At 50.6% G+C, this 27,132-nt stretch overlaps 2 protein-coding genes across 10 annotated transcripts in view; one reads left to right on the forward strand and one right to left on the reverse strand.

Annotated features, from left to right (window-relative positions):
• The window catches only part of COMT (catechol-O-methyltransferase), a 28,372-nt gene extending 25,195 nt beyond the window's left edge, over positions 1-3,177 (reverse strand). For 4 of the 8 annotated variants that reach the window (XM_037994881.2, XM_037994879.2, XM_073007016.1 and 1 more), the window contains exons 1-2: positions 3,069-3,171; positions 181-294 (exon numbers count right to left, since the gene is read on the reverse strand). The gene's annotated coding sequence lies outside the window, so the exon portion shown is untranslated. Of the gene's footprint in view, positions 1-180; positions 295-3,068 lie in introns of all 8 variants that reach the window. The other 4 variants (XM_007975013.3, XM_073007017.1, XM_037994877.2 and 1 more) reach the window with 3 other exon arrangements.
• TXNRD2 (thioredoxin reductase 2) overlaps positions 3,145-27,132 on the forward strand; it is a 65,047-nt gene continuing 41,059 nt past the window's right edge. Inside the window, exons 1-5 of one of the 2 annotated variants that reach the window (XM_007975005.3) lie at positions 3,145-3,265; positions 13,147-13,215; positions 24,405-24,461; positions 25,613-25,757; positions 26,385-26,459. In XM_007975005.3, the coding sequence (XP_007973196.1) occupies positions 3,163-3,265; positions 13,147-13,215; positions 24,405-24,461; positions 25,613-25,757; positions 26,385-26,459 (449 nt within the window). In that variant the 5' untranslated portion in view covers positions 3,145-3,162. The remainder of the gene's footprint in view (positions 3,266-13,146; positions 13,216-24,404; positions 24,462-25,612; positions 25,758-26,384; positions 26,460-27,132) is intronic. The other variant, XM_007975006.3, reaches the window with a different exon arrangement.

Below are 27,132 nucleotides of genomic sequence, written 5' to 3' on the forward strand. Positions count from 1 at the left end.
TCAGCTGATTTGCCCACCTCGGCCTCCCAAAGTGCTTGGGATTACAGGCATGAGCCACAGGGCCCGGCCTATCCTTGAGGTTTTATGATCTGCCTGTTTTCTTGGACTGTCACTGCCTTCCTACACGCCAGCCCTTACCAAATCCTCCCATCTACTTCCCTTCAGTATCTGGCTACCTACCACTCTCTCCAGACTGACATTTCCAATTTGTCTCCTCGCTGACTTGGTGTCACCAAGAACTCAAATCCCCACAGGGACACAGGTGGTCTTGTAGCTGCCCTTTGCCCCCAGGATCTGAAAAAAAAGCCCTGCAGATTGAAGCCGGAAAGCTTGATATAAACTTGAAAGAACTCAGCACCACAACAGATTATCCACGGGCAACCTTTGGTCTGGAGCCGCTGCCACATAGACCACCCAGGAAGACGCCCCTCCAGCTCCTGCATGCCCCATGTTCTCTCCAGAAAGTAACTACAACTGGGATACCGATGCCTATGCCATCATCACGAACTTCACACCACACCCCAGGAAATCCCTGAGTGTCCCTGCTGGCCTCGTTAGGGCCCCAGGGCCGGAAACCTCAACTGCTGCCCTGTAGGCTCAAAAACTGGGTTTATCGACAGCTTCAACCATTCATCTTTGTTTTTCTTTCTTTTTTTTTTTTTTCCTCAAGATAGGGCCTCTCTCTGTTGCTCAGGCTGGAGTATACAGGCAAGATCATGGCTCATGGCAGCCTCCACCTCCCAGACTCAAACGATCTTCTCACCTCAGCCTCCCAAGTAGCTGGAACTAAAGGCCCATCCCACCACGCTGGGCTAACTTTTTAATTTTTTGTAGAGATGGGGTCTTTATGTTGCCCAGGCCGGTTTCAAACTCCTGGCCTCACATGATCCTCCTCGGCCTCCAAAAGTGCTGGGATTACAGACAGGAGCCACCGTGCCCAGCCTGCTACTATTTTTGTTTCCTCTAAATGCCTGACTGCTTCCATCATCCAGCAAAAATCCTTTGCTACCAAGTCTCAACAGATGGTCCCGCTGGTACTTTATGAACATAACACAGAACAGAAAATGGAGGGTGTCAGGCTTCTGAGCCCGAGCTAAGCCATCATATCCCCAGTGACTTGCACGTATACATCCAGATGGCCTGAAGCAACTGAAGATCCACGGAAGTGAAAATAGCTTAACTGATGACATTCCACCATGGTGATTTGTTTCTGCCCCACCCTAACAGATCGATGTACTTTGTAATCTCCCCCATCCTAAAAAAGGTTCTTTGTAATCTCCCCCACCCTTAAGAAGGTTCTTTGTAATTCTCCCCACCCTTGAGAATGTACTTTGTGAGATCCACCCCTGCCCCCAAAGCACTGCTCTTAACTTCACCGCCTATCCCAAAACCTATAAGAACCAATGATAATCCCACCACCCTTTGCTGACTCCTTTTTTGGACTCAGCCCGCCTGCACCCAGGTGAAATAAACAGCCATGTTGCTCACACAAAGCCTGTTCGGTGATCTCTTCACACGGACATGTGAAACAAAGGGGGTACTGTTGAGAGGAAAGAAGCATGTCTCTGTTCTTCTTGCACAGGAGGGGTACTGACAAAGACCCTCCCTCCCCACACTCCAGCCAGGCTCCTTGGGGTCCCCTTCTCCACTGGGCCTCACCCTGGCCTATCTAGACTGGAACGAACACTAACAGCTCCGAACAGCTCCAGGCCACATTCCCAGAATCCTAGGATCCTAGCACCCTTGAAAAGTGTCTGCCTGAGAAGCTCAAGGCTGCCACAAGAATTTCCTGTGTGTTCCAGCCAACACCTGAGGATGGGGCCCCTCTCTCCCAGTCTCTGTGGGAGGTTGGGGGCCTGACTTCGGTAAGCCCCAGTGGCAAACCCAGATCAGTTGGTTCCACAGGGGCTAACCCTCCCTTCCCGGTTTTGGTGATTTTCTATTTCCCTAACTCTACTGAGTCCCTACCCCTTCCCACTCCCTCCCTCTCCCTTTAAACTCCAGGCACGTCTAGTCAAATCAGCATGGAGCCAGCTTTTTCTCATGTTGTCAGTAGTTACCAAGTAAAAGCTGTTTTTTCTCCATTAACTAGTGTCTCACTGGGCTCTGCAGGGCAGCTCCTATGGTCCCTCAGGCTTGGGGGGGGTCACTTTAAACAATAAACAGCAACAGGACACAAAAATCCCCCAGTGGAAAAATCCAAAAAGCAGGTCTGTTAGCAAGGCAGGCCCAAAGTGACTTCCCCTTTCTCTACCATTCCCACGTGGTCCTGCGCGCCACACAGCCCCCTACCCTGTGGAGTCCTGGGCCCCTTCCTGGTGGAGCAGCCATTCTCTTGCAGGGGAAGGCCCTGGGGTACCCCAAGGCCTCCAACAGGGAACCTGTTGGAGAGGTCACCAAGGCCCTCTGATTCTGGGGCTCCTCAGACCCTCCCCCAGGGCCCCTGCAACTCTCCAGCTCTGAGAGTCTGATCCCAGCCCAAGGACCAAGTGGGACCCTCCCCTGTGACTCTGCCACACCCTCACCAGGTCAAGCTCTACTCCAGGGATAGGCTTATCCTCCTGGTCTGGACCCCCAACCCAGTCTTGAAGCGGGATCTCCCAGGGCTATCTAAAGCCCCTCACCCCAGCACAGATCTTCAACCTCAGCCTTCCACAAGGAGTCTGGGGATCCCACCCCGGTCCAAAGATCCCCACCCAAGGTCCGAATTCCCCACCCCCATCCGGAGCTCCTCAACACAGGTTCGGAGACCCCCACCACAGGTCGGATCCCTTCACCGAGGTCCAAATTCTTCACTCCCCATCCAGGGCTCCCCACCCCAAGTCAGATCCCTCACCCCAGGTCCAGAGACCCTCACCGAAAGTCAGATCCCTTTACAGCGCTTCGAATTCCCCAGTCCCCATCCACATCCCCCACCCCAAGTCCGGAGACCCCCACCCAAAGTCAGATCCCTTCACAGCGGTCCGAATTCCCCACACCCTATCCCAATGTTCCACCCTAGGTCTGAAGGCCCCCGCCGCGAATCCTGCCCCATTCGGCGGGGTTCTGGCTCTGGCCGGCACTCTCACCTCTACCGCGGCGGCGCGCCCGGGACTGGACCCGCCCCGGTCCGGCGCAGGCAGCGCGGCGGGCAGCCCCAGCCGCCCGAGAAGCCCCGCGAGGATGGCGGCGATGGCGGTGGCGCTGCGGGGATTAGGAGGGCGCTTCCGGTGGCGGACGCAGGCTGTGGCGGGCGGGGTACGGGGCGCTGCGCGGGGCGCGGCAGGTAGGATGGGGTCGGGGCTTCCCCGTGGTAGGTGTCCGCGCGGCCGGGGTGTCCTCGTGAGGGTGTCCGCGCGGCGGTGGCCGGGGTGTCCCCGTGGGGGTGCCCACGCGGGGGTGTCCATACTCCGGCCTCTTGTTCTAGTCTTGCTCAGGAGTTCGGGCTGCTTCTAGCCACAGGCAGCCCCCTTCCCAGATGGGGAAACTGAGCCCAGCCTTGTCTAAGGTCCTGCTGTGCTGGCTGCACCTGTGGTCTCCCGGATCTGGTGTCCCAGTAACAACTACAGTTCTGAAGATGATGATATCCTACTTCCTGAGGTCACCAGCTACCGGCCCCACTGGCCAGACTTCCCACCTTCTTCCCAGACCCCTAGTAGACTCTAGAGGTTAGAGGCTGCACAGAGCAAGGGGAGGATACACACTTATCCTCCTGGAGCCCCTGAGGAACAGTTGACCAAATCCGGACAATAATTATAACTGAGCACTTGAAGCAGACGCTGGGTGTCTGGTCACTCAGGAGGGTTCAAACCTCACCCTGTAGGACAGACTCCCCCAGAGCTCGCCAAAGCGCCACCATATCTGTTATGTGTGGCCAGTTTCATTCCATGCACGACAACATGGTCCCCCACCATGCAGGGGGCCCCTCGACCCTGCCCCCTGGATGCCTGTGACAGCGAGCAGCTCTCCCCACAGGCAGTGAGTGTAGAGGGGTGTAAGGACAGGGTCAGGGCTCCTTCCCAGGGATGGTGGCTATGGGAGGCAGGGTGGCTGGCCCTCAGCCGGCGGTGTACTCGGGAGGGAGGGCTGACTGCATGTGTGAATGGGCAGAGCTGTTGCTATGGAGGTTTTGGGGATCTCCAGGACAGAGGGTGGCCCAACAGAGTTTTGGGAGGCAGTCACCACCTCGTGGCCTTGCTGAGACCTGGAACCCTCGGCCAGAGCACTCCATCTTTCAAAGCTTCTTGGCTGCATGTGTCAGGTAGGCAAGCTCAGGAAAGTTAAATGCACCCGTGCTAGTGGAGTCCAATAAAGGGGGAATCGGCATCAAAAAGAGGAAAAAGGTTCAAAGGGGATTTATCATGGGGTTCAGAATCACGGATGTGAGAGATGGTAGTGGGAACAACAGACAGAAAAGTTTCCCCTTCCCACACTCACAGTCCAGACATGGCAATAGCCAATTTCTAAAGTTCTGGGCGTTCTGGGCTCAGAATGGGGAATATCATACAAGGCCTCAGGGAGGTAATGCCCTTATCTTCCCATCTTAAGGGAAAGAACGAGCTGAACCTTCTATGCAAAATAGGATGATGATCCTGTTCCTCCCAGTAAGAAATAAAATAAGTAGCCACCAGGCATTCCCTTCTGCCAGAGGAGCAGTTGTTTTTTAAATAGCCCTTTGGTGCCCAGTCTATTACTAAACCATATGAGTCTTTTTTTTTTTTTGAGACAGAGTCTCGCTCTGTCGCCCAGGCTGGAAGTGCAGTGGTGTGATCTCGGCTCACTGCAAGCTCTGCCTCCCGGATTCATGCCATTCTCCTGCCTCAGCCTCCCGAGTAGCTGGGACTACAGGCGCCCACCACCATGCCCGGCCAATTTTTTGTATTTTTAGTAAAGATGGGGTTTCACCGTGTTAGCCAGGATGGTCTCTATCTCCTGACCTTGTGGTCCGCCTACCTCGGCTTCCCAAATCTCATGCCTGGGATTACAGGCATGAGCGACCGCGCCCGGCCGAGTCATTTTTTAATACTAGTGCGTGTGAGTTAACACAAACTTCCCAAATTAAAGTTTTAGATGGGCCCTCAAAATTTTTAGGACATGGTTTTCCTACAGGTTTATATTGAAAGTATAGGGTATCTCCTATTACTCCCCTTTATTATTTGTCTTAAAGGAGAAAGGGGGAGGCCGGATACCAAATGTCCCCATTTCCCTGTAGCTAATCTCTCTGGAAGACAAGGAGCCCAGACTTGAGTTTCTAGATGGATACAACCAGGTGCGTGTCCGAGGCACAGAGGAGGGTATTTATGACCCATAGTAACATTAAATGCAGTGCCTTCTTCTCCTGGTTGAGCAGGGCAATGGTCATCTGTAGCACCAGACATCCACACGCTATCATTAGTATCGATTTCCGCAGGAGCATCCATCCAGGTGAGAGGTTGAATAAGTGGAGGAAAAGGCACATAAGCCCAGTAAGAATAGTTTTGTGTAGCAGGTAAATCAGTTTGAGGGGAAACTGGTGAGACAGAAAGTATAAGGAAGATAGTTATTAAATAAAACCTATTGTAAGCGAGATCCAGTGCTGAAGGAGGAAAAGAAGAACAGAGGGATGTTATTTTCAGGCTAATAGAAATGGTGAGATTTTTAGGTTCATAAGGAGAAAAAGAGGGAATTAGGAGAAGTGGGATTAGTTAGAGGGGTCTCCGTTGCCATTAGGAAGGATTGAACCAGACCCATTTTGATTTGACGTGCCAGTTTCTGAGGAGTTGGCACAGATCTCACCAGGTATGAGGGCGGTCTCTGATGCAGACGTCTCTTCCCTGTGGTTTTTAGTGTCAGTATTCACACAAAGTTTAAGTCTCCTAATGGGCACCCATACAGGGGATTGATGATATCCTGGTGAAATGCAAGCATACCCTCTTCCCACGTTATAATTTTTCCAGGTTCCCAGGTATTGGTTTGGGAGTTTTTCCGTGACACTGGCTTGCCTTCATTTAGGAAGAATTCTTTGCCTATATAATGGCATTTAGCTGCAGTCACAGTATTTTCTTTAGGAACATTTAGAAAGTTTAAAGTAAACAATGCTAAATGTAATTGGGAGTGGGGAGTGGTTAAATTATGCTTTTAAACCAGCCTTGTCTTCTTTTACAGTAACTTGAAGTGGTTTAGTAATTTTTTCAGGTTTTGGACCGAGACCGAGTCCGGGAACAAACCCCATGTTTTCCATTATATGTTGACTGGGAGCACCTATAACAGTTATGTGGAATATTAATTTTAGCCCCCTACTATGCCAGCAAATCTCTTCCCCAAAGATTAATGGGGATTGGTGTGATATAAGGCGAATTGTTCCCTTTTGACCATCAGGGCCAGTGCAAGGCAAGATAAACATACTCTGGTGAACTTCATCAGCTTTTCCAACACCTACTAATCTCATGTTAGCGGGATGTTTAGGCCAGGACAAAGGCCGTAAATTAGAGGAAACAATAGAAATCGCAGCCCCGGTATCTACTAGGCCCTCAAACTTTTTTCCTTGAATGTGTATGGTGTAGGTGGGCTGTTGTTTAGCAATTACATTAATGCAATAAGTGGTTTTTCACCACCGGAGCCCATCCCAGGACCCCGTGTCTTATCTCCTTTGTTTAAAACAATATTAGGTAGTAAAAGTAATTGAGCAGTGGACTCACCAGCCAGAATGGAAACAGGAACTTTGGCAGACACGATGAGTTTAATCTCATCAGAGGAATCAGAATTAATGAGACAGGTGTGAACTATGATACCTTTAGCAGAGGTGGATGCCCTGCCTAACACCAGGCCCACCGAACCTTGAGGTAAAGGGCTAGTGACCCCCATGGGGACAATTAAAGGCAAAAAATTAGGTGGTAAATTTAGAGGAATGGTACTACAGAGATCGGCCTCCCTGCCCCCTACTGTGGAGGTACACAAACATTGTACTGAGACAGAAGAAGAGACTGAGACCCATCTGGGTTGGCTGTAGGTAAATTTGTTTGTGCTGGGGGCTGTGTTGGGACTGCTTGAAGGAGAAATGCAATGTTGGTCTAGTCTGTGTCCCATTTGATACTGGAGCTTGGGGCTGGCCCCGCTTCCCGTTTCCCTGGTTCTGTGGCAAGGGATTTTCATCTATATTAGACTTAGAGTGGCAAGTACTTGCCCAGTGTTTACCTTTATGACAACGCAGGCAAATGGTAGCAGGAGCATTTGACCGTGTTTGTTGAGCCGACTTGGCTGCTTTTAAGTTTTTCACAGTGCAATTTTTTTTTTAGTGTGACCAAGTTGACCACAATTATAGCAGGCTCCAAGAAAATAATCAGTCGAGCCAGTTTGGTTGCCATCCTTCATGGCCCATGCCCACAGAATAGCTTTGTGTGTGTCTGATCCAATGCCTTCACAAGCCTTAATATATGCAGGCAACACCTCGTGATCAGGTAAATTTTGTCGTTGGCCGGAACACGTGGCCATTCTACACTTATGGTTCGCATTTTCAAAAGCTAACATACGAAGGAAAATACCTTAAGCGTGCTCATCAGAGACAGATTTTTCAACAGCATCTTGTAATTTAGCCAAAAAATCAGGATATCATTCATTGTGACCCTGTTTAACTGTAGTAAAAGAAACAGGAGCTTGGCCTGGGGCACGTAATTTATCCCAAGCTCTCATACACAGCTTTGTTGCTTGTTCCGTGGTGAGAGCATCAAAGCCTAATTGAGTGGTAGTATCAGAGTGTTATCAGAGCCTGTGAGCTGAGCCTGAGTAATTGGAATGCCATCAGCCCAATTTAGCTGAGCCTGCAGGCCGTCCTCCTCTGACCACCAGCTACGGAATTGTAAATGCTGAGATGGAGTTAGAACAGCTTTTGCCAAAAGGTCCCAGTCTAAAGGAAGCAAAATGACCTCAGTACAAAGAGTCTGTAATACCATTTTAACATATGGAAAAGTAGGACCATACTGAGTACAAGCATCCTTGAGTTCTTTTAAAAAGGTAAGATTGAGCAGCGCATATTGACGCACTTGTACCCCTTGAGCATTAGGAGGTTCCAGCGCGATAGGATAAGCCCACGCCTCTCATCTATTTGTTTGTTTATTTTGGCGTAACAAGCGTTGCATGGAAGTTTCAAGAGCAGGCACATGAGACGGAGTTGGCATAGAAGTGACAGGAAAAGTATATGTAGATAAGGGAAACTGAGGTTGAGGAGGTTGGACTGGTATGAGAGTGTGAGAAAAGGGCACTGGGGGAGCAGAAGAGGCAGCAGCATATTGGTGATTACTGGCCCAGTCCTGTGCAACCAGAGTGGCAGGGGTGTCCATGCGTGAAGAAGGGTACAGAGAAGCAGGTTGAGTGGATGGCAAAGTGACCGGTTGAGGGACCGAAATGACAGGAGGGTGAGGGGCTGTGGTGCATGGGGGAGGGCCTGCAGAATTACAGGTAAATTGTAGTTTGGATGGCTCCGGAGGCAAAGACTGCAAAGGTTTGGAGAGGGAAGACTTAGCATGGATATGGTCCTGGGCTGTCCAAGTCAGGGAGCTACAAGTATCAGCTCTTCATGAAAAGAAATAAGATCATCAGGGGGTGACGTTAAACCAAAGTCACCAGACTTAGATATTGAACCCTCAGTATTGTCAGGTGGGGGAGGAGTAGGCGAAGGGAGATACTGAGCAGATAATGAAGGCCGAGCAAGAGAGGAAAGCTGAGGAAGAAGTAGAGGGTCACCAGATTCAGAAAATTGTGGTAACTACAGGGGGTCACGGAATTGGTATGTCATTACGACAGCACGGCACGTACGAAGGCCCAATCACCTCAAATAGTGACGGGAACATAATTTCCTGTTGGGACCAATTTCCGGAATTTTGCACCAACATGATCCCATAGTTCCACATCTCATGTTCCCTTTTCAGGAAACCAAGGACAGTGTTCTTCCACCGCGCTGAATAGGGTGACCATATTTTCCATGGGAACCTGAACTCCCCCCTGTTTTAACAGGAGTTTAATATAGCAGAGATAAGCATAATGTTTAGACTCCACGTGACCCATAGTTACCCCAGACAATATGCAGACAACTCACCAATCGTCAGGGAGGCGAACAAGTGTTTCCGTGGACCCGACCGATGAACGTTTCTCCGCACCTACCAAATTGAATCAGGTTCCCACATGCCCTGAGGAAAAAGAAAACCACGTTGGGCACCAGATAGGGGAACCCACCCCCAATATTTCAACGTAGATTCTTTCTATTTTCCGTAAGTGTCGGCCGGTAGAGAAATAAAGAGAAAGAGTACAAAGAGATGAATTTTACAGCTGGACTGCCGGGGATGACATCACATATCGGTAGGACTGTGATGCCCACCTGAGCTACAAAACCATCAAGTTTTTATTAAGGATTTTAAAAGGGGAAGGGGTGTACGAACAGGGAGTAGTCACAAAGATCACATGCTTCAAAGGGCAAAAGATCACATGCCTCTGAGGAAACAGGACAAGGGCAAAATCAGAACTATTGATAAGGGTCTATGTTCAGCTGTGCACATATTGTCTTGATAAACATCTTAAACAACAGAAAACATGGTTCAAGAGCAGAGAACTGGTCTGACCACAAATTGACCAGGGCAGAGTTTTTTCCCCACCCTAATAATCCTTAGGGTACTACAGGAGACCAGGGCATATTTCAGTCCTTATCTCAACCACGTAAGACAGACACTCCCAGAGTGGCCATTTACGGACCCCCCCCAGGAATGCATTCCTTTCCCAGGATCTTAATATTCCTTGCTAGGAAAAGAATTTAGCAATATCTCTCCTACTTGCATGTCCGTTTATAGGCTGTCTGCAAGAAGAAAAATATGGCTCTTTTTGCCTGACCCTGCAGTCAGTCAGACCTTGTGGTTGTCTTCCCTTGTTCCCTAAAACTTGCTGTTATTCTGTTCTTTTTCAAGGTGCACTGATTTCGTATTTTTCAAACACACACGTTTTACAATCAATTTCTACAGTTAACAATTATCACAGTTGTCCTGAGGTGACGTACATTCTCAGCTTACAAAGATAACCGGATTAAGAGATTAAAGACAGGTATAAGAAATTATAAAAGTATTATTTGGGAATTGATAAATATCCACATTAAAATGAAATCTTCACAATTTATGTTCCTCTGCCATGGCTCCAGCTGGTCCCTCCATTCGGGGTCCCTGACTTCCTGCAACACAGATGTGAGCCACTGTGCCCGGCCCAGGGGTGTGTTTTTTTTCTTTTTTTTTTTTCTGAGACAGTCTCACTCTGTTACCCAGGCTGGAGTGCAGTGGTGCTATCATAGCTCGCTACAGCCTTGAACTCCTGGGCTCAACTCACCCTCCAGCCTCAGCTTCCCCAGTAGCTGGGACTGCAGGCCCTGCAGTTTCTCCTTTTAGAGCAGGAAGACTGGCCCTGTCCCAGGCTTGGAGCGGGTGGGTGATGCAGCCCCTGAACAGTAGCCAGAATGACAATACCTGCTGCCTAGAAAGAGTTCAAGATAGAGCAGCCATACAGGAGGGCCCCTGAGATGGCCAGCCCGCCTGTGGGTGCACATTTTGGAGGACCCTTCCGCTTGCCTTCACTGGTGCAGTGCTGCATTCTCTTGGGCCTTGCTATGAGCTCTGGGCACCTGCTCTTTGCTGGCCTGTACCAGGCAGTGGGTTCAAAGTGGAGCAGAAAATTAATGGACAATGTGTCAGAAGGCAGAGGCAAGGGAGACACTTGCTGGGGCCAAGCCCTGCAGGTGGAGAGGGTATGCCTGGCTAAAGTAGGTGAAAGGCAAGGTTATGAGGCTCCCCAGGACACTGGAGTGCACAGGTGGTGTGTCCCCAGGTAACACCTGCCACCCAGCCCTTCCTCCCACCGAGGAGCATCTGCCCTACCCACCTTTGAGGTACTTTGGGGTCCTTCCTCCCCAGCAGGCTACCCAAGCCCTTCCAGGTGCTTAAAGGCAGATCTCCTATGCTTGCAAATGACTCCCCTGTGCCAGTGTTTATCAGCCCGAGTGGGCTCCTGGGTGTGCACAGGGGGAGAGCAAGCCGCCCGAGGTAAGCACATCCACACAGACAGCTGCTCACCCTTTCCAATAGCAGACAGGGGGCACAGTGCGAGGCTGCAGGGCAGGGTGACATAACGAGGACCCTGCTATGTCAACAAGAAGGACAGGCACCTGCCATGGAAGGTAGGGACGTTCTGGGCAAAGCCTCTGGCTACCAGGCAGCAGGAGGAAAGAGACTCTTCTCCATCAGCAGGTTCATGCTCTCCGGGGGACCTCGTGGCAGCTTCTACCTGACCAGCAGTTCTTGGTTCTCTAGACTTATATTAAAGCTATCAGAATAATTTACAACAGTTTAGGCCTTTCCAAGCCTTTGAGTTGAGTAAGGAATTGAGTGTGCTTTGGACTGGCTGCTGGAACTGAGTTGTGGCTCTGTCAGTTCCCACAGGTGCGCACACATCTCACATGCACTCAGATGCTGGCTGCCAAGTGAAACGGTGGATGGGTTTGGCTGTGGGGCAGGCTGGCTGCAGGCCATGGCCTGAGTGCCTAGATGCAGCTTCCCAAGCTTTCTCAGCTGTGAGCCAGGTCTCCTGTAGTCTCCAGCTCTTGTTTCATTTAGGAGTGCATGTTCTAGACCCCAGTCTGTGGGGCATCTGCAGAGCCAGGGTGCGGACAGACATGGCACTCCAGGTATATTCTCTGCAGCCTTGCCTGCCTAGGAAGGTGGAGGTGGCTGCAAAGATAGGTGCAGCCTTCTCACGGCAGACGCTAGGTCTGATGCAGGTGGTGGGCAGGTTGCCCAGCCTTGGATGACAGACCCCACTCTGATCATGGAAACTCTTGGCCTTGTCTGAAGCAGCGACCAGCTCCAGGTGCTCTGGGAGGGTGGTGCTTCTTATCTGGGCAGGCTCGTATCTGCAGAGGGGGTGAGGGCACTACTTGTTTTATACCCCAGAGTCTTGTCATCAGTCCCCACCCTGCCCTCACCCCGCAGACTGATGACTTTCTGTTATTTCTTCCTTCCTTCAGCAGGGAGTGGGCTGGTGCCTGGCTCTGGGTGTACCGGACCTCAGGTCCAGTTCAGTGTACTTCCCCTCTGCACTTCCTCCCTCCGCTCCCTTCTTCTCCATCCCTTCCTTTTTTGGCTGCCCCTTGCCTGCCTTCCTCGCCAGTAGCTCGCACACAGATGACACCTTTTGCAGGCTAAAAAGGCTGAAAGTGGCACCATGTGCAGTCAGCTACCACAGAGGACCGAGGTGAGGCGACACCGCAACCAGCCCAAGTGGAATTCCAGGGATGAAACCTGAGCCCAGGCAGCTCTCTCTGTGCCCAGGGTGGCTTCCCTCCTAGGTGACTGCAGCCGGGCACACCGAGACCCTGGCTGTGTGCACTGGCCAGCTGTGAGGGACAGGGGCTGCTTGTGCTTTTATTCTTGCTCACTTGTGATGGAAGGCAGCCTTCACAACTGAAAGGCACGTGGACTTGAGGAGAATGCTTTAGTCCACCTTGGTGGCTCATGCTTGTGATCCTAGCACCTTGGGAGGCCAAGGTGGGAGGATTGCTTGAGGCCAGGTGTTTGAGACCAGCCTGGGCAACATAGCCAGACCGCATCTCTACAAAGCAAAAAAATTCAGCTGGACATGGTGGTCGGTGCCTGTAGTCCTAGCTATTCTGGAGGCTGAGGCTAGAGGATCACTTGAGCCCAGGAGGTAGAGGCTACAGTGAGCTGTGATTGTGCCACTGTGCCCCTGTCGTGGGGGCCCTTCTGGGTCTGTGTCCTAGCCCTGTGCTGATCGTGTTCCTTCTTGCTTTTCATCCCTCCCCCAAGCCAGAGTGAGATCTTGTCTCAAAAATAAATAGAATAAAAAAGAAAATATTTTAATTCTGACTCAGAACACTGGGTGAAGTTTGAGTTCAGAGTGGTTGGCGTGGTATGCGTGTGATTTGCAAAGATGATCACACACACCCACGGCCAACCTCACCACCATATGGCTTGGTCTCTGGATTTGCACAGACTATGTGTATCGAGTCACTCTTTCTGCTATGATGTGTGGTTGCCTTGTCACCCCTGACCATCACAGAAGGGAGTCTCCAATCCTGATGAAATAGATCCTATACCATGTTTAACCAGACAGACATTCCTTCCCACCTCTCATCCCTTCTCTCAGCAGGTCAGCGGGACTATGATCTCCTGGTGATTGGCGGGGGATCTGGCGGCCTGGCTTGTGCCAAGGAGGGTATGTATTCTGTATCCTTTGTGGCAAGGCCTCAAAGCTTTTAGGGCCCCTAGAGAGGGTGGTGCTGTCCAGAAAGCGTCCATGAGCAAAATGCACCACCTCCCTGCTGGGGTCACCCCAGTGGCCTCTGTGTTGTGGCCTGTTCCCTGCCACACTCCAGCTGTCTGCTGCACCCAGCGGCCACTGCGGCACTTCATGGCTGAACCTTCCTCAGCTCCAGCCCTCCAGCTCTTCCGCTTTACTCACAGTGAGAGCCCCAGTCCGACTAGTCTCAGCTCCCACCACTCACACCCTCTGTGGGCTCCCCACTTTCCTTCACATGCTTCTGCACAGTCCTCTGCTTCGCCTTACTGTGGCTGTCCCCCTGCCTGCCTGCTCTCTGCACCTGCCCAGCTAGCTGTGAGGCTGGAGCTGCACCCTCCTTTCCTGTCCCTGTCCTTGTTCTTAGTGCTGGCACCTTCCCCCAGGGCCCATGGTCAGTTCTGCTGGCTGAGTCTTGTACTTGGCCTGGCACCCAGTGAGTAAAGATGTTGGGCAAATGGGCTGGACCCAGAGGTGTCCCGAGATGACACCTCGCAGTTCTCTGCTAACCTGCATGGTGCATGGAGCCACCAGCACTTTGCCAGACTCTGTGCCCTGCTGTAGGAGTTCCTGGTCTGCTCTGGCCATGTGTAAACAATGATAAGGGGGCAGGTGTGGTGAATGGGGAGGGGAGTGGGTGAGAGGGAGGTGGGGCTGAAATGAGAGGGAGTTCACCAGGCGCTTTGGCCCTGAAGCTGTGCTTCTCTGATGTCCAGTATTGGGCTTTAGAAGCATACATGGTGTAAAAGAAATCCACTACTCTTGCTCCCGGGGGGCTGGGGAGTGGGTAGGAACCTGGGAAGTCTCCTGGCCTATTGGGGATCAGCAGAGGCACGCAGGGTCAGTGTCACACCGTACTGTCAGAACCACTGCCAGAAATGGATGGCGCAGGCAGCCACAAGGCCTAGTGCTGTTGCTTTTAGCAGACCAGGCACCTGGGCTGTGCGTTCGCTCCCATGCTGTAGCTGCAGAGACCTGAGTCCCCTTTAATCCAGAATGTGGACAGCTCCTGGGTATGTCTTCGCCTTTTATGAGAGTGGCATTTCCCTGCAGAGGATGATGTGGTTTTGCAGCTTTGTGGAGATGAACTGTAGCTATTAAAATGGGCAGCCTGATCAGTCTTGACATGTGCATGAGTCCGTGCAGCCAGTACCGCAGTCACGATGGCGAGTGTGTCCTCCACTCCCTGTTAGTCCGCCAGGGCTGCCGTAATGAACAGACTGCCTCAACAGACTGGGTGGCTGAAACAGCACACACTTATTATCTCTCAGTTCGGGAGGCTGGAAATGATCAAGGTGCGGGCAGGGCTGGTTTCTTCTGAGGCTTCTCCCTTGGGCTGTAGATGGCAGCCGTTGTCCCTCTGTGCATGTCTACGTCCTAATCTCTACCTATGCCTGTCCTACTGGATCAAGTGGATGGCATCTTTTTGTGTTGGCTTTTTATTGGAGACAGAGTCTTGTTCTGCCTCCCAGGCTGGAGTGCAGTGGCGTGATCGCAGCTCACTGCAACCTCAAACTCCTGAGTTCAAGCCATCCTCCTGCCTTACCCTCCCAAAATGCTATTACACGTGTGGCCACTGTACCTGTATATGGCCTCATTTTAACTTAACTACTTTTTTTTGTTTGTTTGTTTTTGAGAGGGAGTCTTGCTTTGTCACTCAGGTTGGAGTGCAGTGGCGCGATCTTGGCTCACTGCAACCCGTGCCTCCTGGGTTCAAGCGATTCTCCTACCACAGTCTCCCGAGTAGCTAGGATTACAGGCGCCTGCCACCACACCTGGCTAATTTTTGTCTTTTAGTAGAGACGGGGTTTCACCATGTTTGTCAAGCTGATCTTGAACTCCTGACCTCAAGTGATCCGCCTGCCTCCGCCTCCCAAAGTGCTGGGATTACAGGCATGAGTCACCGCGTCCAGCCAACCTAATTACCTTTTTAAAGACCCTGTCCCTAAATACAGTCACATTCTGAAGTGCTAGGGTTTAGGGCTTCCACACAGGGATTTTGAGGGGATACAGCTCAGCCCATAACACCCCAACATTTTCTGAAACCTTGGCAATCCCTTCTGGCTTCCCCGCCTCTGCATCCCAGGCAACCAGGCATGTGCTGTGGCTATAGTTTACATTTTCTAAAATTGGGTGTAGACGGAATGCTGCTGTATGTCATCTTCCTCTTCTGGCTTCTTTCACTCAGGGTAATGACCTTGAGACTCGTCTTCATTGGCGTAACTGTCGATGGCTTCTTGCTTTTCATTGCTGAGTAGTGTTCTGTTTATGGCTGTGCCGTCTCGTGTACGTGTTCCCCTGTAGCTGGACACTTGAATTTTTTCTACCTTTAGGCTATTGTGAACAGTACTGCTGTGAACATCTGTCTTTGTGTTTGTGTGGATATATGTTTTTAATTATTTTGGGTAAGTGCCTAAAATTGGACCAGCTGGGTCATGTGTTATATCTCTTATTTAGATGTTTTAAAATTTCTTTTAGTAGCATTTTTTAGTTGCTTTTTCACGTTTTTTTTATTTAAAAAAAGAGAGGTGGGAGTCTCTCTGTGTTGCCCAGGCCGGTCTCAAAATCCTGGGCTCAAATGATCCTCCCACCTCGGCTTCCCAAAATGTTGGGATTACAGGCATGAGCCACTGTGCCTGGCCTGTAGTTTTCAATGTATACGTCTTTCACATATTTTATCAGACACATCCCTAAGTGTTTCATATTTTTAGAATAGTTTTATTGAGATATACCTCACATTACATATGCAGTTGTCCCTCGATACCTGAGGACGACTGGTTTCAGGGCCCCTCGCTGCTACCAAAATCCATGGACACCGAAATTCGTGCATACTGGAGTCAGGCAGTTGGCCCTGCAGAACCCACAGATACAAAGTCAGCCCTCTGTATATATAGTTTTGCATCCTATGAATACTGTTTTTTTCCTTTTTCTTTCTTTTCTTTTCTTTTCTTTTTTTTTTTTTTCTTTTTGAGACATCACTGTGTCGCCCAGGCTGGAGTGCAGTGGCGCAATCTTGGCTCACTGCAACCTCTGCCTCCTGGGTTCAAGCAATTTTCCCACCTCAGCTTCCCAAGTGACTGGAACCACAGGCGCCACCATACCTAGCTACTTTTTGTATTTTTTTTGGTGGAGATGGGGTTTGCTATGTTACCCAGGCTGGTCTTGAATTCCTGAGCTCAAGTGATCCATCTGCCTCAGCCTTCCAAAGTGCTGGATTACAGTCATGAGCCACCACGCCCAGCTGAATACTGTGTTTTCAACCCAAGTTTGGTTACAGATTTGGAACTCACTGATATGGAGAGACAATATATATATTTTTTTGAGATGGGGTTTTGCTCTTGTCACCCAGGCTGGAATGTAATGGCATAATCTCAGCTCACTGCAACCTCTGCCTCCCAGATTCAAGCAATTCTCTTGCCTCAGCCCCCCAAGTAGCTGGGATTACAGGTGCCTGCCACCACACGCAGCTAATTTTTATATTTTTAGTAGAGATGGGGTTTCATCATGTTGGCCAGGCTGGTCTCGAACTCCTGACCTCAGGTGATCCGCCCACCTTGGCCTTCCAAAGTGCTGGGATTACAGGTGGGAGCCACTGGGCCCAGTCAAGGATTATATTTATTGAAAAAAATCCATGTATGAATGGATTTGCACAGTTCAAACTTGTGTTATTCAAGAACATTTTAGTTTCTCCCCAAAATACCCTATACCCATTAGCAGTCACTCTCTTCCCCCATCTCCCCGCCCTGGCAACCACTAATCTACTTCCTATATCCATGGATGGGTCTGTTCTGGACATTTCAGCTGTTTGTGTGTGTGTGTGTTTGAAACAGGGTCTTACTGTGTTGCCCAGGCTGGAGCGCAGTGGCGCCATCTCGGCTCACTGCAACCTCTACCTCTCAGGCTCAAGCAATTCTCCCACCTCAGCCTCCCGAGTAGCTGGGATTATAGGTGTGCACCATCACCTGTATTTTTAGTAGAGACAGGGTTTCACCATACTGGCCAGGCTGGTCTTGAACTCTTGACCTCAAGTGATCCGCCCACCTTGGCCTCCCAAAGTGTTGGGATTAACAGGCGTGGGCCACCGTTGTTTTGTTTTTTGAGATGGAGTCTCGATCTGTCACCCTGGCTGCAGTGCAGTGGCATGATCTCAGCTCACTGCAACCTCTGCCTCCCAGCCTGAACTGATTCTCCTGCCTCAGCCTCCCAAGTAGCTGGGACCACAGGCACACACCACTATATCCGACTAATTTTTGAACTTTTAGTAGAGATGGGGTTTCACCATGTTAGCGAGGCTGGTCTTGAACTCCTGACCTCAGGTGATGCTCCTACCTTGGCCTCCCAGAGTGATGGTATTACGGGCATGAGCCACCGTGCCTGGCCTCTTTTCACTTTCTTGATGGTATCCTTCGTGCCACAAAAGTTTTAAATTTTGATGAAGTCCAATTTATCTGTTTTTTTTCCTTTGTTGCTTATGATTTTGGTATCATAGCTAAGAAATCCAAGGTCACAAAGATTTACACCTGTGTTTTCTTCTAAGCATTTTATAGTTCAAGCTCTTACAGTTAGATCTTTGATTTATTTTGAGTTGCTTTAGGGATTATGGCATGTACCTTAACTTGTCAATCTACTCTCAAAAAAGCATACCTGTATTCCACCCCTCCTAACCTTCATTCTATGTTATTATATCATGCATTTTACTGTTATATGTTATAAATCCACAATACATCATTATTACTTTTGTTTAAAATACACGTGTGAGAAAATCTCACATACTCACCCATGTATTTCTGTGCTCTTCATTCCTTTGTGAGGATCCACATTTCCATCTGGTATTTTTCTTCTACCTTAAGGGCATCCTTTAGCATTTCTTGTAATATGGCTCTGGGGGTAATGAATTCTTTCAGCTTTTGTATGTCTGAAAACATCTTTATTTTGCCTTCTTTTTTGTTGTTGTTGTTGTTTTGTTTTTCTTTTTCTTTTTCTTTTTTTTTGAGGTGGAGTCTTGCTCTGTCGCCCAGGCTGGAGGGCAGTGGTGCGATCTCGGCTCACTGCAAGCTCTGCCTCCCGGGTTCACACCATTTTCCTGCCTCAGCCTCCTGAGTAGCTGGGACTACAGGTGCCCGCCACCACACCCAGCTGATTTTTTGTGATTTTAGTAGAGACGGGGTTTCACCGTGTTAGCCAGGATGGTCTTGATCTCCTGACCTTGTGACCCGCCCGCCTTGGCCTCCCAAAGTGCTGGGATTACAGGTGTGAGCCACTGCGCCCGGCCCCCCTTTTTTTCTCAGTACTTTAAAAATTTTGCCCCTCTGACTTCTGGTTTGCATTGTTTCCAGTGAGAAATCTGCTACTGTTTTTATCTTAGTTTCTCTGTGGTATGTGTTGGTTGCTTTTAGGATTTTCTCTTTTCATTGGTCTTGAGCAATGGTTTTTACTTATGGTGTGCCTTGATGTCATTCTGTTATTTTTATTTTTTTTGCTGGAGTTTGTTGAACTTCTTGGTTCTATGAATTTTTAGTTTTCATGAAGTTGTGAAATTTTTTGACCATTATTTTATCAAATAATTGTTCTGTCCCTCCCTCTTCCCCTCACATGTGGGGACTTTAATTCCATGTATATTAGGCTGCGTGAAGCTTCCCCACAACCTACTGATGCTCTTTTCATTAGAACCAATTTTCGCTCTGCATTTCATTTTGGATAGTTTCTATTCCTGTGTTTTTAAACCAATCAATAAAAGATTCTGCAACATCTGACCTGCCGTTAATCCCGTCCAGTGTACTTTTCATCTCCTGTGTTGTAGTTTTCATCTCTACAATCCAGCTTGAGCCTTTGGTTATATCTTCCGTGTTGTGCCTGCACTGTTTGAACATGCAGAATGGCTAGTGGGGCAGTGAGCTGAGGAGAAGGGTCGGAGGGGAAGCTCGGCTGTTGGGTCTACGGGTATGATGGAGACCGTGCAGCTGAAAGTAAACCGTCACTCCTTCTGCTTCAGTGTGAAAGGCCAGGTGAAGATGTTGCGGCTGATGAGGCCGGGCCTTGGGGTGCGGGGGGGTAGTGGAAGCTGCTTGTAGGCAGAAATGTGGCTATGTGGCTATAAAGGGTGAAGATGAACGCCCTGTTTGCTTTTCAACCTCGCTTGGATCAAGGTTGAAAGGCCAGGTGCGGCCCTTTTGGTGGAAGAAGGAGAGAGATAAGGCACTATCCTCCCCTTCGGAGGGTCTGGGGATACACTCATCCATGAAAACCACTGAGGGCCGGGCATGGTGTGTGCCTGTGGTCCCAGCACTTTGGGAGGCTGAGCTGGGGGGATCGCTTGAGCCCAGGAGGTCAAGGCATCAGCAAGCTAAAATCGCACCGCTGCGCACCAGTGCCTGGGTGACAAAGTGAGACCCTGTCTCTTTAAAAGAAAAAAAAAAGCCTTTTTTTAAATTAAAAAAAAAAATCAAATCTACCAGAATGGCCTACACTTGGACCCGCAAACCAGGTACCCAAGTTACCAGGCAAGGCAGCTGCAGTTGTACCACTCAGAAGTCCACAAGATTTGAAAAAAAAAGAAAAAAAAGCCTCAGGGATTTCAGTGAATGCTGTGTTAACTTTTATTTTTCAGACATAGTTTCACTCTTGTTGCTCAGGCTAGCATGCAGTGGTGCCATCTCGGCTCACTGCAACTTCTGCCTCCCCGGTTCAAGCAATTCTCCTGCCTCAGCCTCCCGAGTAGCTGGGATTACAGGCACCCACCACCACACCCAGCTAATTTTGTATTTTTAGTAGAGATGACTTTCACTGTGTTGGTCAGGCTGGTCTCAAACTCCTTACCTCAGGTGATCTCTCCGCCTCAGCCTCCCAAAGTGCTGGGATTACAGGCATGAGTTACCGCGCCCGGCCTGCTGTTAACTTCATAGGTCAGATGTTTGATTGCGACCGAGTTCAAGGCTGACACAGCCCGGAGCCAGGGCAGGTCCAGAGCTGCCCATTTCTAGGGCCTCAGACTTCCTACTGGGAGCATCGAAATCCCTTCTGAACTTTGGAGAAGGTGGGTCATTTGGAGAGAAGTCACCTAAACTATCCTAGTTGAAGGAATCTATCCTTGAAACTCATCATTGAAGGAATTCAAAAAGAGAAAACTTAAGGGGAAAGAAGAAAAATAAATTGTTTTAAATTTTGAAGAGCAGGCATGTGGCGGGTGGGGGGAGATAGTTAAGAGTTACAGGAAAACATTTCCAATTAATATGAGGAGGAATTTTATGCTGGGAGAGTTCCCAAAATTCAGTGACCACTTGGGAAGGCAGTACATTCCCAGACAAGGTACCAGGCATAGGTGAGCACTTGGTGAGGATGTTATGAAGGAGACTCAAACTTCGGGTAAGTAGGTAGAACAAATTGCATATAATATCCTTCCTGGCCGGGCATGGTGGCTCACACCTGTAATCCCAGCACTTTGGGAGGCCAAGGTGGGCGATCACGAGGTCAGGAGTTTAAGAACAGCCTGACCAACATGGTGAAAACCCATCTCTACTAAAAATACAAAAAAATCGGCCGGGCATGGTGGTGCGCACCTGTAATCCCAGCTACTCAGGTGGCTGAGGCAGGAGAATCGCTTGAACCTGAGAGGCGGAGGTTGCAGTGAGCCGAGATCGCACCATTGCACTTTAGTCCGGGAGACAGAGCGAGACTCCATCTCAAGAAAAAGAGAAAAAGATCCTTCCCACACCAAAAGTCTGTGACTGTGAGAAGTAGCTGCCGTATAGTGCAAGTTGGGTTGCATAAGAGGTTTACAGAACCACCCCGGAGTCGAAGGAGAGAGAACTTTTGGTAGGGAGTAAATAAGGAAAAAGGGACTCAGAGGTCTGGGATCTTGAACACTCAAGGAGGAACAGTGTTCTTTGAGAAAGGTTTGTTTTTGACATGCTAATTTCTTCAACAGACCATTTGAATACTTAATGTGGTCCAAGCTCTGGGCCAGGACCTGGAACAGCAAAGACGAACCAGGACAAAAGCCCCTGACTCACGGAGTTCTGCAGTTTCATTACCGAGACAGACACATGAACAGATAGTTTATCGTATGTGATAAGGTGGAGATGGGGCACAGAAGTGAGGCGTCTGACCAAAGAAATGAAAAGAAAAAAATATGGAATAGTTAGATACCTGTTTCATTGATCTTTTCTGCTAATTCTGGCATCTGTGTCAGTTCCTAGTGAGTCTCCACTGACTGATTTTTTGCCCCCCCTTTATAGGTGTATTTTCCTGCTTCTTTGTGTGACTGATAATTTATGGTTGAATGCCAGACACTTGAATTTACCTTGTTGGGTTCGGGGCATTTTTTGTATTTCTAGAAATATTATTATTGAGCTCTGCTGATGCCGTTATTAAGAGTCAGTTTGATCCTTTTGGGTCTTCTGCAAAAGATTTGTTAGGTGGGTATGGAGCAGGGCCCAGTGTAGGGCTTATGATTCTCAACTACTGAAGCATTACCCAGTGCCGCAGGAATTACGTGCTTTTCCCAGTCCAGCTTCTGGTAAGAGGCACTGTCCCCTCCAGTCCTTCCAAGTGGTTCTGTCTGGTTTCAGGTAGTTTCCCAAGACACATGCGTCGATCAGATCTCCCAGATTCTCTAGGCAGCCCCCTCCTCACTGTCTCCTATGCATGACCTCTGGTTGCCTCAGTCTCCCCCAGCTCTCAGCCCTCTCCCGCGCTGGACTCTCCTGGGTCTCCCCTGGCCTGCAGTGCTGGATCCTGGAGACTCCCCAGGGCTCACCATGTTTGTTTCCTCTCCCTCAGGTCCTTTGTTGCCTGACATCAAGTACCTGAAAGCCCGCCGTTTCATGCATTTTACCTGGGTTTTGGGTGGCTTCAGGGGGAGGGTAGATCTGGGCCTTGCTCCATCATGGTCAGATGTGGGAGTTGCACACTGGCTTTTTTTTTTTTTTTTTCCTGGGATGGAGTCTTGCTCTGTCACCCAGGCTGGAGAGCAGTGACACAGTCTTGGCTCACTGCAGCCTCCACCTCCCAAGCTCAAGCCATCCTCCCACCTTAGCCTCCTGAGCAGCTGGGACCACAGGCGCATGTCACCACGCCCGGCTAATTTTTGTATTTTTTGTAGAGACAGGGTTTTGCTGTATTGCCCAGGCTGGTCTCAGACTCCTGGGCTCAAGCAGTCTGCCTGCCGTGGCCTCCCAAAGTGTTAAGATTACAGGCGTGAGCCACCGCGCCTTGTGGACATTACCTTTTTTTTGATACAGAGTCTCACTGTGTCACCCAGTCTGGAGTACAGTGGCACAATCTCAGCTCACTGCAACCTCTGCTTCCTGGGTTCAAGCAATTTTCCTGCCTCAGCCTCTTGAGTAAGTGGGAGTGCAGGAGCCTGCCACCATGCCCGGATAATTTTTGTATTTTTAGTAGAGGCGGGGCTTCACCGTGTTGGCCAGGCTGGTCTCGAGCTCCTGACCTCAGGTGATCCGCCTCACTCGGCCTCCCAAAGGGTTGGGATTACAGGCATGAGCCACTGTGCCCAGGTGACATTAGCTTTTTGAAGCATCCCCTTGGCCTGAGCTTTTAAATTGAGCATGGGAATCCCATTATTCATTCAGTTGAGCAAAATGGATTTTTTTTTTTTTTTTTGAGACGGAGTCTCCCTCTGTCACCCAGGCTGGAGTGCAGTGGTACGATCTCAGCTCACTGCAAGCTCCGCCTCCCGGGTTCACGCCATTCTCCTACTTCAGCTTCCCGAATAGCTGGGACTACAGGCGCCTGCCATCATGCCCGACTAATTTTGTTTTTGTGTTTTTTAGTAGAGACGGGGTTTTACCGTGTTAACCAGGATGGTCTCGATCTCCTGACCTCGTGATCTGCCCGCCTCGGCCTCCCAAAGTGCTGGGATTACAGGCGTGAGCCACCGCACCCAGCCAAGCAAAATGGATTTTTAAAATGAACTCTTACAAAACTTTGTTCTAATCTTGCTTTCTAATAGCCATGAATCAAACACATCCCGTGGCATTGTAGGGTTCATGAGATTTATGTGTGCCCTGGGAGGCAGTCAAGTCCAAGGCCTGAAGTTTGCTGATGCAGTGCCCAAGCCTGGCCAAATGGAAGCTTGAAATTAGCCCTGGCTAATGTTTTCTTTTCTTTCTTTCTTTTTTGAGACAGAGTCTTGCTCTGTCGCCCAGGCTAGAGTGCAGTGGCATGATCTTGGCTCACTGCAGCTGCTGCCTCCTGGGCTTGAACGATTCTCATGCCTCAGCCTCCTGGGTAGCTGGGACTACAGGCTTGCACCACCACACCCAGCCAATTTTAAAATTTTTATTTTTAGTGGAGACAGGTTTCACCATGTTGGACAGGCTGGTCTTGAACTCCTGACCTCAAGTGATACACCTGTCTCAGCCTCCCAAAGTGCCGGGATAACAGGTGTGAGCCACCGTGCCCGGTCCTGGCTAATGGTTTCTGTGTTGGCCTCAGAACATGTGGCCCTGGGTGGCCCCGCCGATGGCTGGGACGGCAGCTGGGTGGCTCTGCCGCAGGAAGTGTGGTTTGGAGTCAGGACTCGGCTCCTGCTCTGGGGCTGGCCTACCCTGGGGCTGCTGCGTCACTTCTCCTGAGCTTTGGTGTCCTGGTCCTGACAGTGAGGCAGCAAATACCCACCTAGGGGGCTCTGACTGGGCTGGGAAGGGGCAAGGGAGAGCCTCTGAGTCAGGAGCCATTCCCGGTGGGGTGGCTACCTGGGGGATGCCACCCAGGGATGCTTGGGTGGGCGCTGGGCTTGTAGTGAACCTGCAGGGGCAGGTGGGGCTGATGCCAGCACTGTGAGGCATGGATGGTACAAAGGCTGCAGGCCCTGAGAGGTCTGAGGGCTCCTGTGTGTGTGGGCAGCGCAGCTGGGTGGGCAGTGGTAGCAAGAGGCTCAGTGCAGAGCCAGCAGGCAGCGCAGCTCAGTGGGCCAGAGTGCAGAGGCAGATCAGGGGTCCCTAGCATCGTGCAGCTTAGCCACCGTGTGGGCAGCCACAGGCCCAGACCCTGCCCACGTTCTTCTGGACCTCACAGGCCCCAAGGAGTGCCTGTTCTTGAGTCCTGAGCCAGCTCCCCATGCTCACCTGCTGCTCTCCTTGTCCTTCCAGCCGCTCAGCTGGGAAGGAAGGTGGCCGTGGTGGACTACGTGGAACCTTCTCCCCAAGGTAGGCAGCACCCTATGGGAGCTGGGTATCCTGGGAAAGGAGGCGGGAGGTGGGCCCAGTTGCTGTACAGAGGGCAACTGACACCAAAGTCCTTCAGCCCTGCTGTCCATGGTCTCTGGACAGTGTCCTGTTTCACTCAACATTACTTTAAAGTTCTTCATCATTATCAAGAATGACTCTGGCCAGGTGCAGTGGCTCATGCCTGTACTCACAGCACTTTGGGAAGCCAAGGCAGACCTTGATCACTTGAGCCCAGGAGTTTGAGGCTGCAGTGACCTCTGATTGCATCACTGTACTCCAGCCTGGGCGACAGAGTGAGAGCTTGTCTCTAATTTTTTTATTTTTATTTTTTGAGACAGAGTCTTGCTCTGTTGCCCAGGCTGGAGTGCAGTGTTGCAATCTCGGTTCATTGCCAACCTCTGTTACCTGGATTCAGGTGGTTCTCGTGCCTCAGCCTCCTGAATAGCTGGGACTACAGGTGCATGCCACCACACCCAGCTAATTTTTGTATTTTTAGTAGAGACAGGGTTTCAATTTAGTTGGCCAGGCTGTTTTTTAACTCCTGACCTCAGGTGATCTGCACGCCTCGGCCTCTCAAAGTGCTGGGATTACAGGCGTGAACCACTACACCGGCCTAAATTTTTTTTTTTAATTAAAAATAGAAATAGGCCAGGCATGGTGGCTTACATGTGTAATCCTAGCACTTTGGGAAGCTGAGGTGGGTGGATCACCTGAGGTCGGGAGTTCGAGACCAGCCTGACCAACATGGAGAAACACCATCTCTACTAAAAATACAAAAATTAGCCGGGCATGGTGGTGCATGCCTGTAATCCCAGCTATTCAGGAGGCTGAGGCAGGAGAATCGCTTGAACCTGGGAGGCAGAGGTTGGGGTGAACAGAGATCACGCCGTTGCACTTCAGCCTGGGCAACAAGAGTGAAACTCTGTCTCAAATAAACAAATAATAAAAAAAAACAAAAACAACTTTTTATTTTTGAGTACAGTTATAGAGAGCAGATTCATGTGGCATGTCAACTGGGCCCTGTTAGAGTTACAAAGCAAGTTAAAGGAATTCCAAACACTCTAGAAGAACAGGGAAGCCTTCAGCAGTCACCTGAACATAAATTCAAATGTGCTCTTCCCACGTCCCAGGCACCCGGTGGGGCCTCGGTGGCACCTGCGTCAATGTGGGCTGCATCCCCAAGAAGCTGATGCACCAGGCGGCACTGCTGGGAGGCCTGATCCGAGATGCCCCCCACTACGGCTGGGAGGTGGCCCAGCCCGTGCCGCATGACTGGTAAGGACCTGGCGCCGTGGCATTCCGGTGCTTTTCTTCTATTCTTGGGTGGAAGAGGAAGAGGGGGCTTATCCTCCATGAACCCTCACGGCGAGTGCGCCGTAGGATGGGTTTCTCAGCCAGGGGCGACTCTGCGCTGTCTGCTGCAGACATTTGGGAGTATCTGGAGACAGTTTTGGTTGTCACTGGAGAAGCGTTTGATCCCCTTCTGTGGGGAGCCCAGGGATGCTGCAACCGTGCACAGCACAGCCCCACCAAGAACAGTCCATCTCCAAGGCCTGGAATGCAGGGTGGGAGGCCGCTTCAGCTGAGTTCTTTTGGGAAGGGGACCACGTGGCCCAGCCACACCCACAGTGGCTCAGATAGGCTCTGCCTGCTGTGAGTAGCCTTTGGGGCACAGAACAGCTGCATCTGGATAGCCGTGGGTCAGAGCCTCTGTTTTCTGTGAGTCCAAAGGTCCATAGCCCCAAGCCTGGGACAGGCGGTGGCACGTAGGGATGGATGTCACGTTTTGCCACCTTTCAAAGCACTCTTATGAATGTACCATTTGAATCTAATAGTCCACTGTGAGACCCTGCAGCTAACACCTGTGTTGTGACTTTTACATTTTGTTTTGTGTCTTCACAGGAGGAAGATGGCAGAAGCTGTTCAAAATCACGTGAAGTCCTTGAACTGGGGCCACCGTGTCCAGCTGCAGGACAGGTACGGAAGCTCTCTGGGGGAGTGGGCCACCCTCTGGACCTTCTCTCGGGCGTTTCGTGCCTGGACACACACTTACTTACTGTGCAGAGCACGCCCTGGCAGGCTCTGGGGATTCAGGTCCTGCTCATGGGTAGGGATGAGGACAAGGAGCAGACGGGAGTGACTGCAGGGGAAGGGGAGACTGCCCTTTGCTGCTGAGCACAGCCTGGAGGTGCTGCCAAGGAACGAGTGAGGCCACATTGGCAGAATGGCCAGAGCCCAGGGCTGCACAGGGAGGAGGCGCTTGGAGCTGGGAGGCCTCAGGCCAGAGAGCGTGGACACGACTGGGCCTGGGGCTGATAAGCGGTGAGGGCCATCCCAGTGGCAAGCCCCCAACCCGTGAACCCCCGTCTTACTGCACACCTCCAGCTCCTTGGGTGTGGGTGCAGGGGCCTGGTGCTTTCTGCTGGAGCAAATGTCCCTACTTGGTCACTGTTCCTGTCAGCTCCTGGGGGATCTCCAGCACAGAGGCTGATGCTCCCTGGGCCTGCAACCTTCTCCTGGGGCTCAGCTGCCAGCACAGCAGATGCCTGAAACGGGTACCACCTCAGGCCCAGCCTTTCTCCCGGGGCTGTGGCACTGCCTGTGCCCCGTGGGCTGTGGAGGGGACAGTGGTCCTACAGAGGTCTAGTGG

This window comes from Chlorocebus sabaeus, chromosome 19, assembly GCF_047675955.1.
Source record: "Chlorocebus sabaeus isolate Y175 chromosome 19, mChlSab1.0.hap1, whole genome shotgun sequence".
NCBI classification, from domain to species: Eukaryota; Metazoa; Chordata; class Mammalia; order Primates; family Cercopithecidae; genus Chlorocebus; species Chlorocebus sabaeus.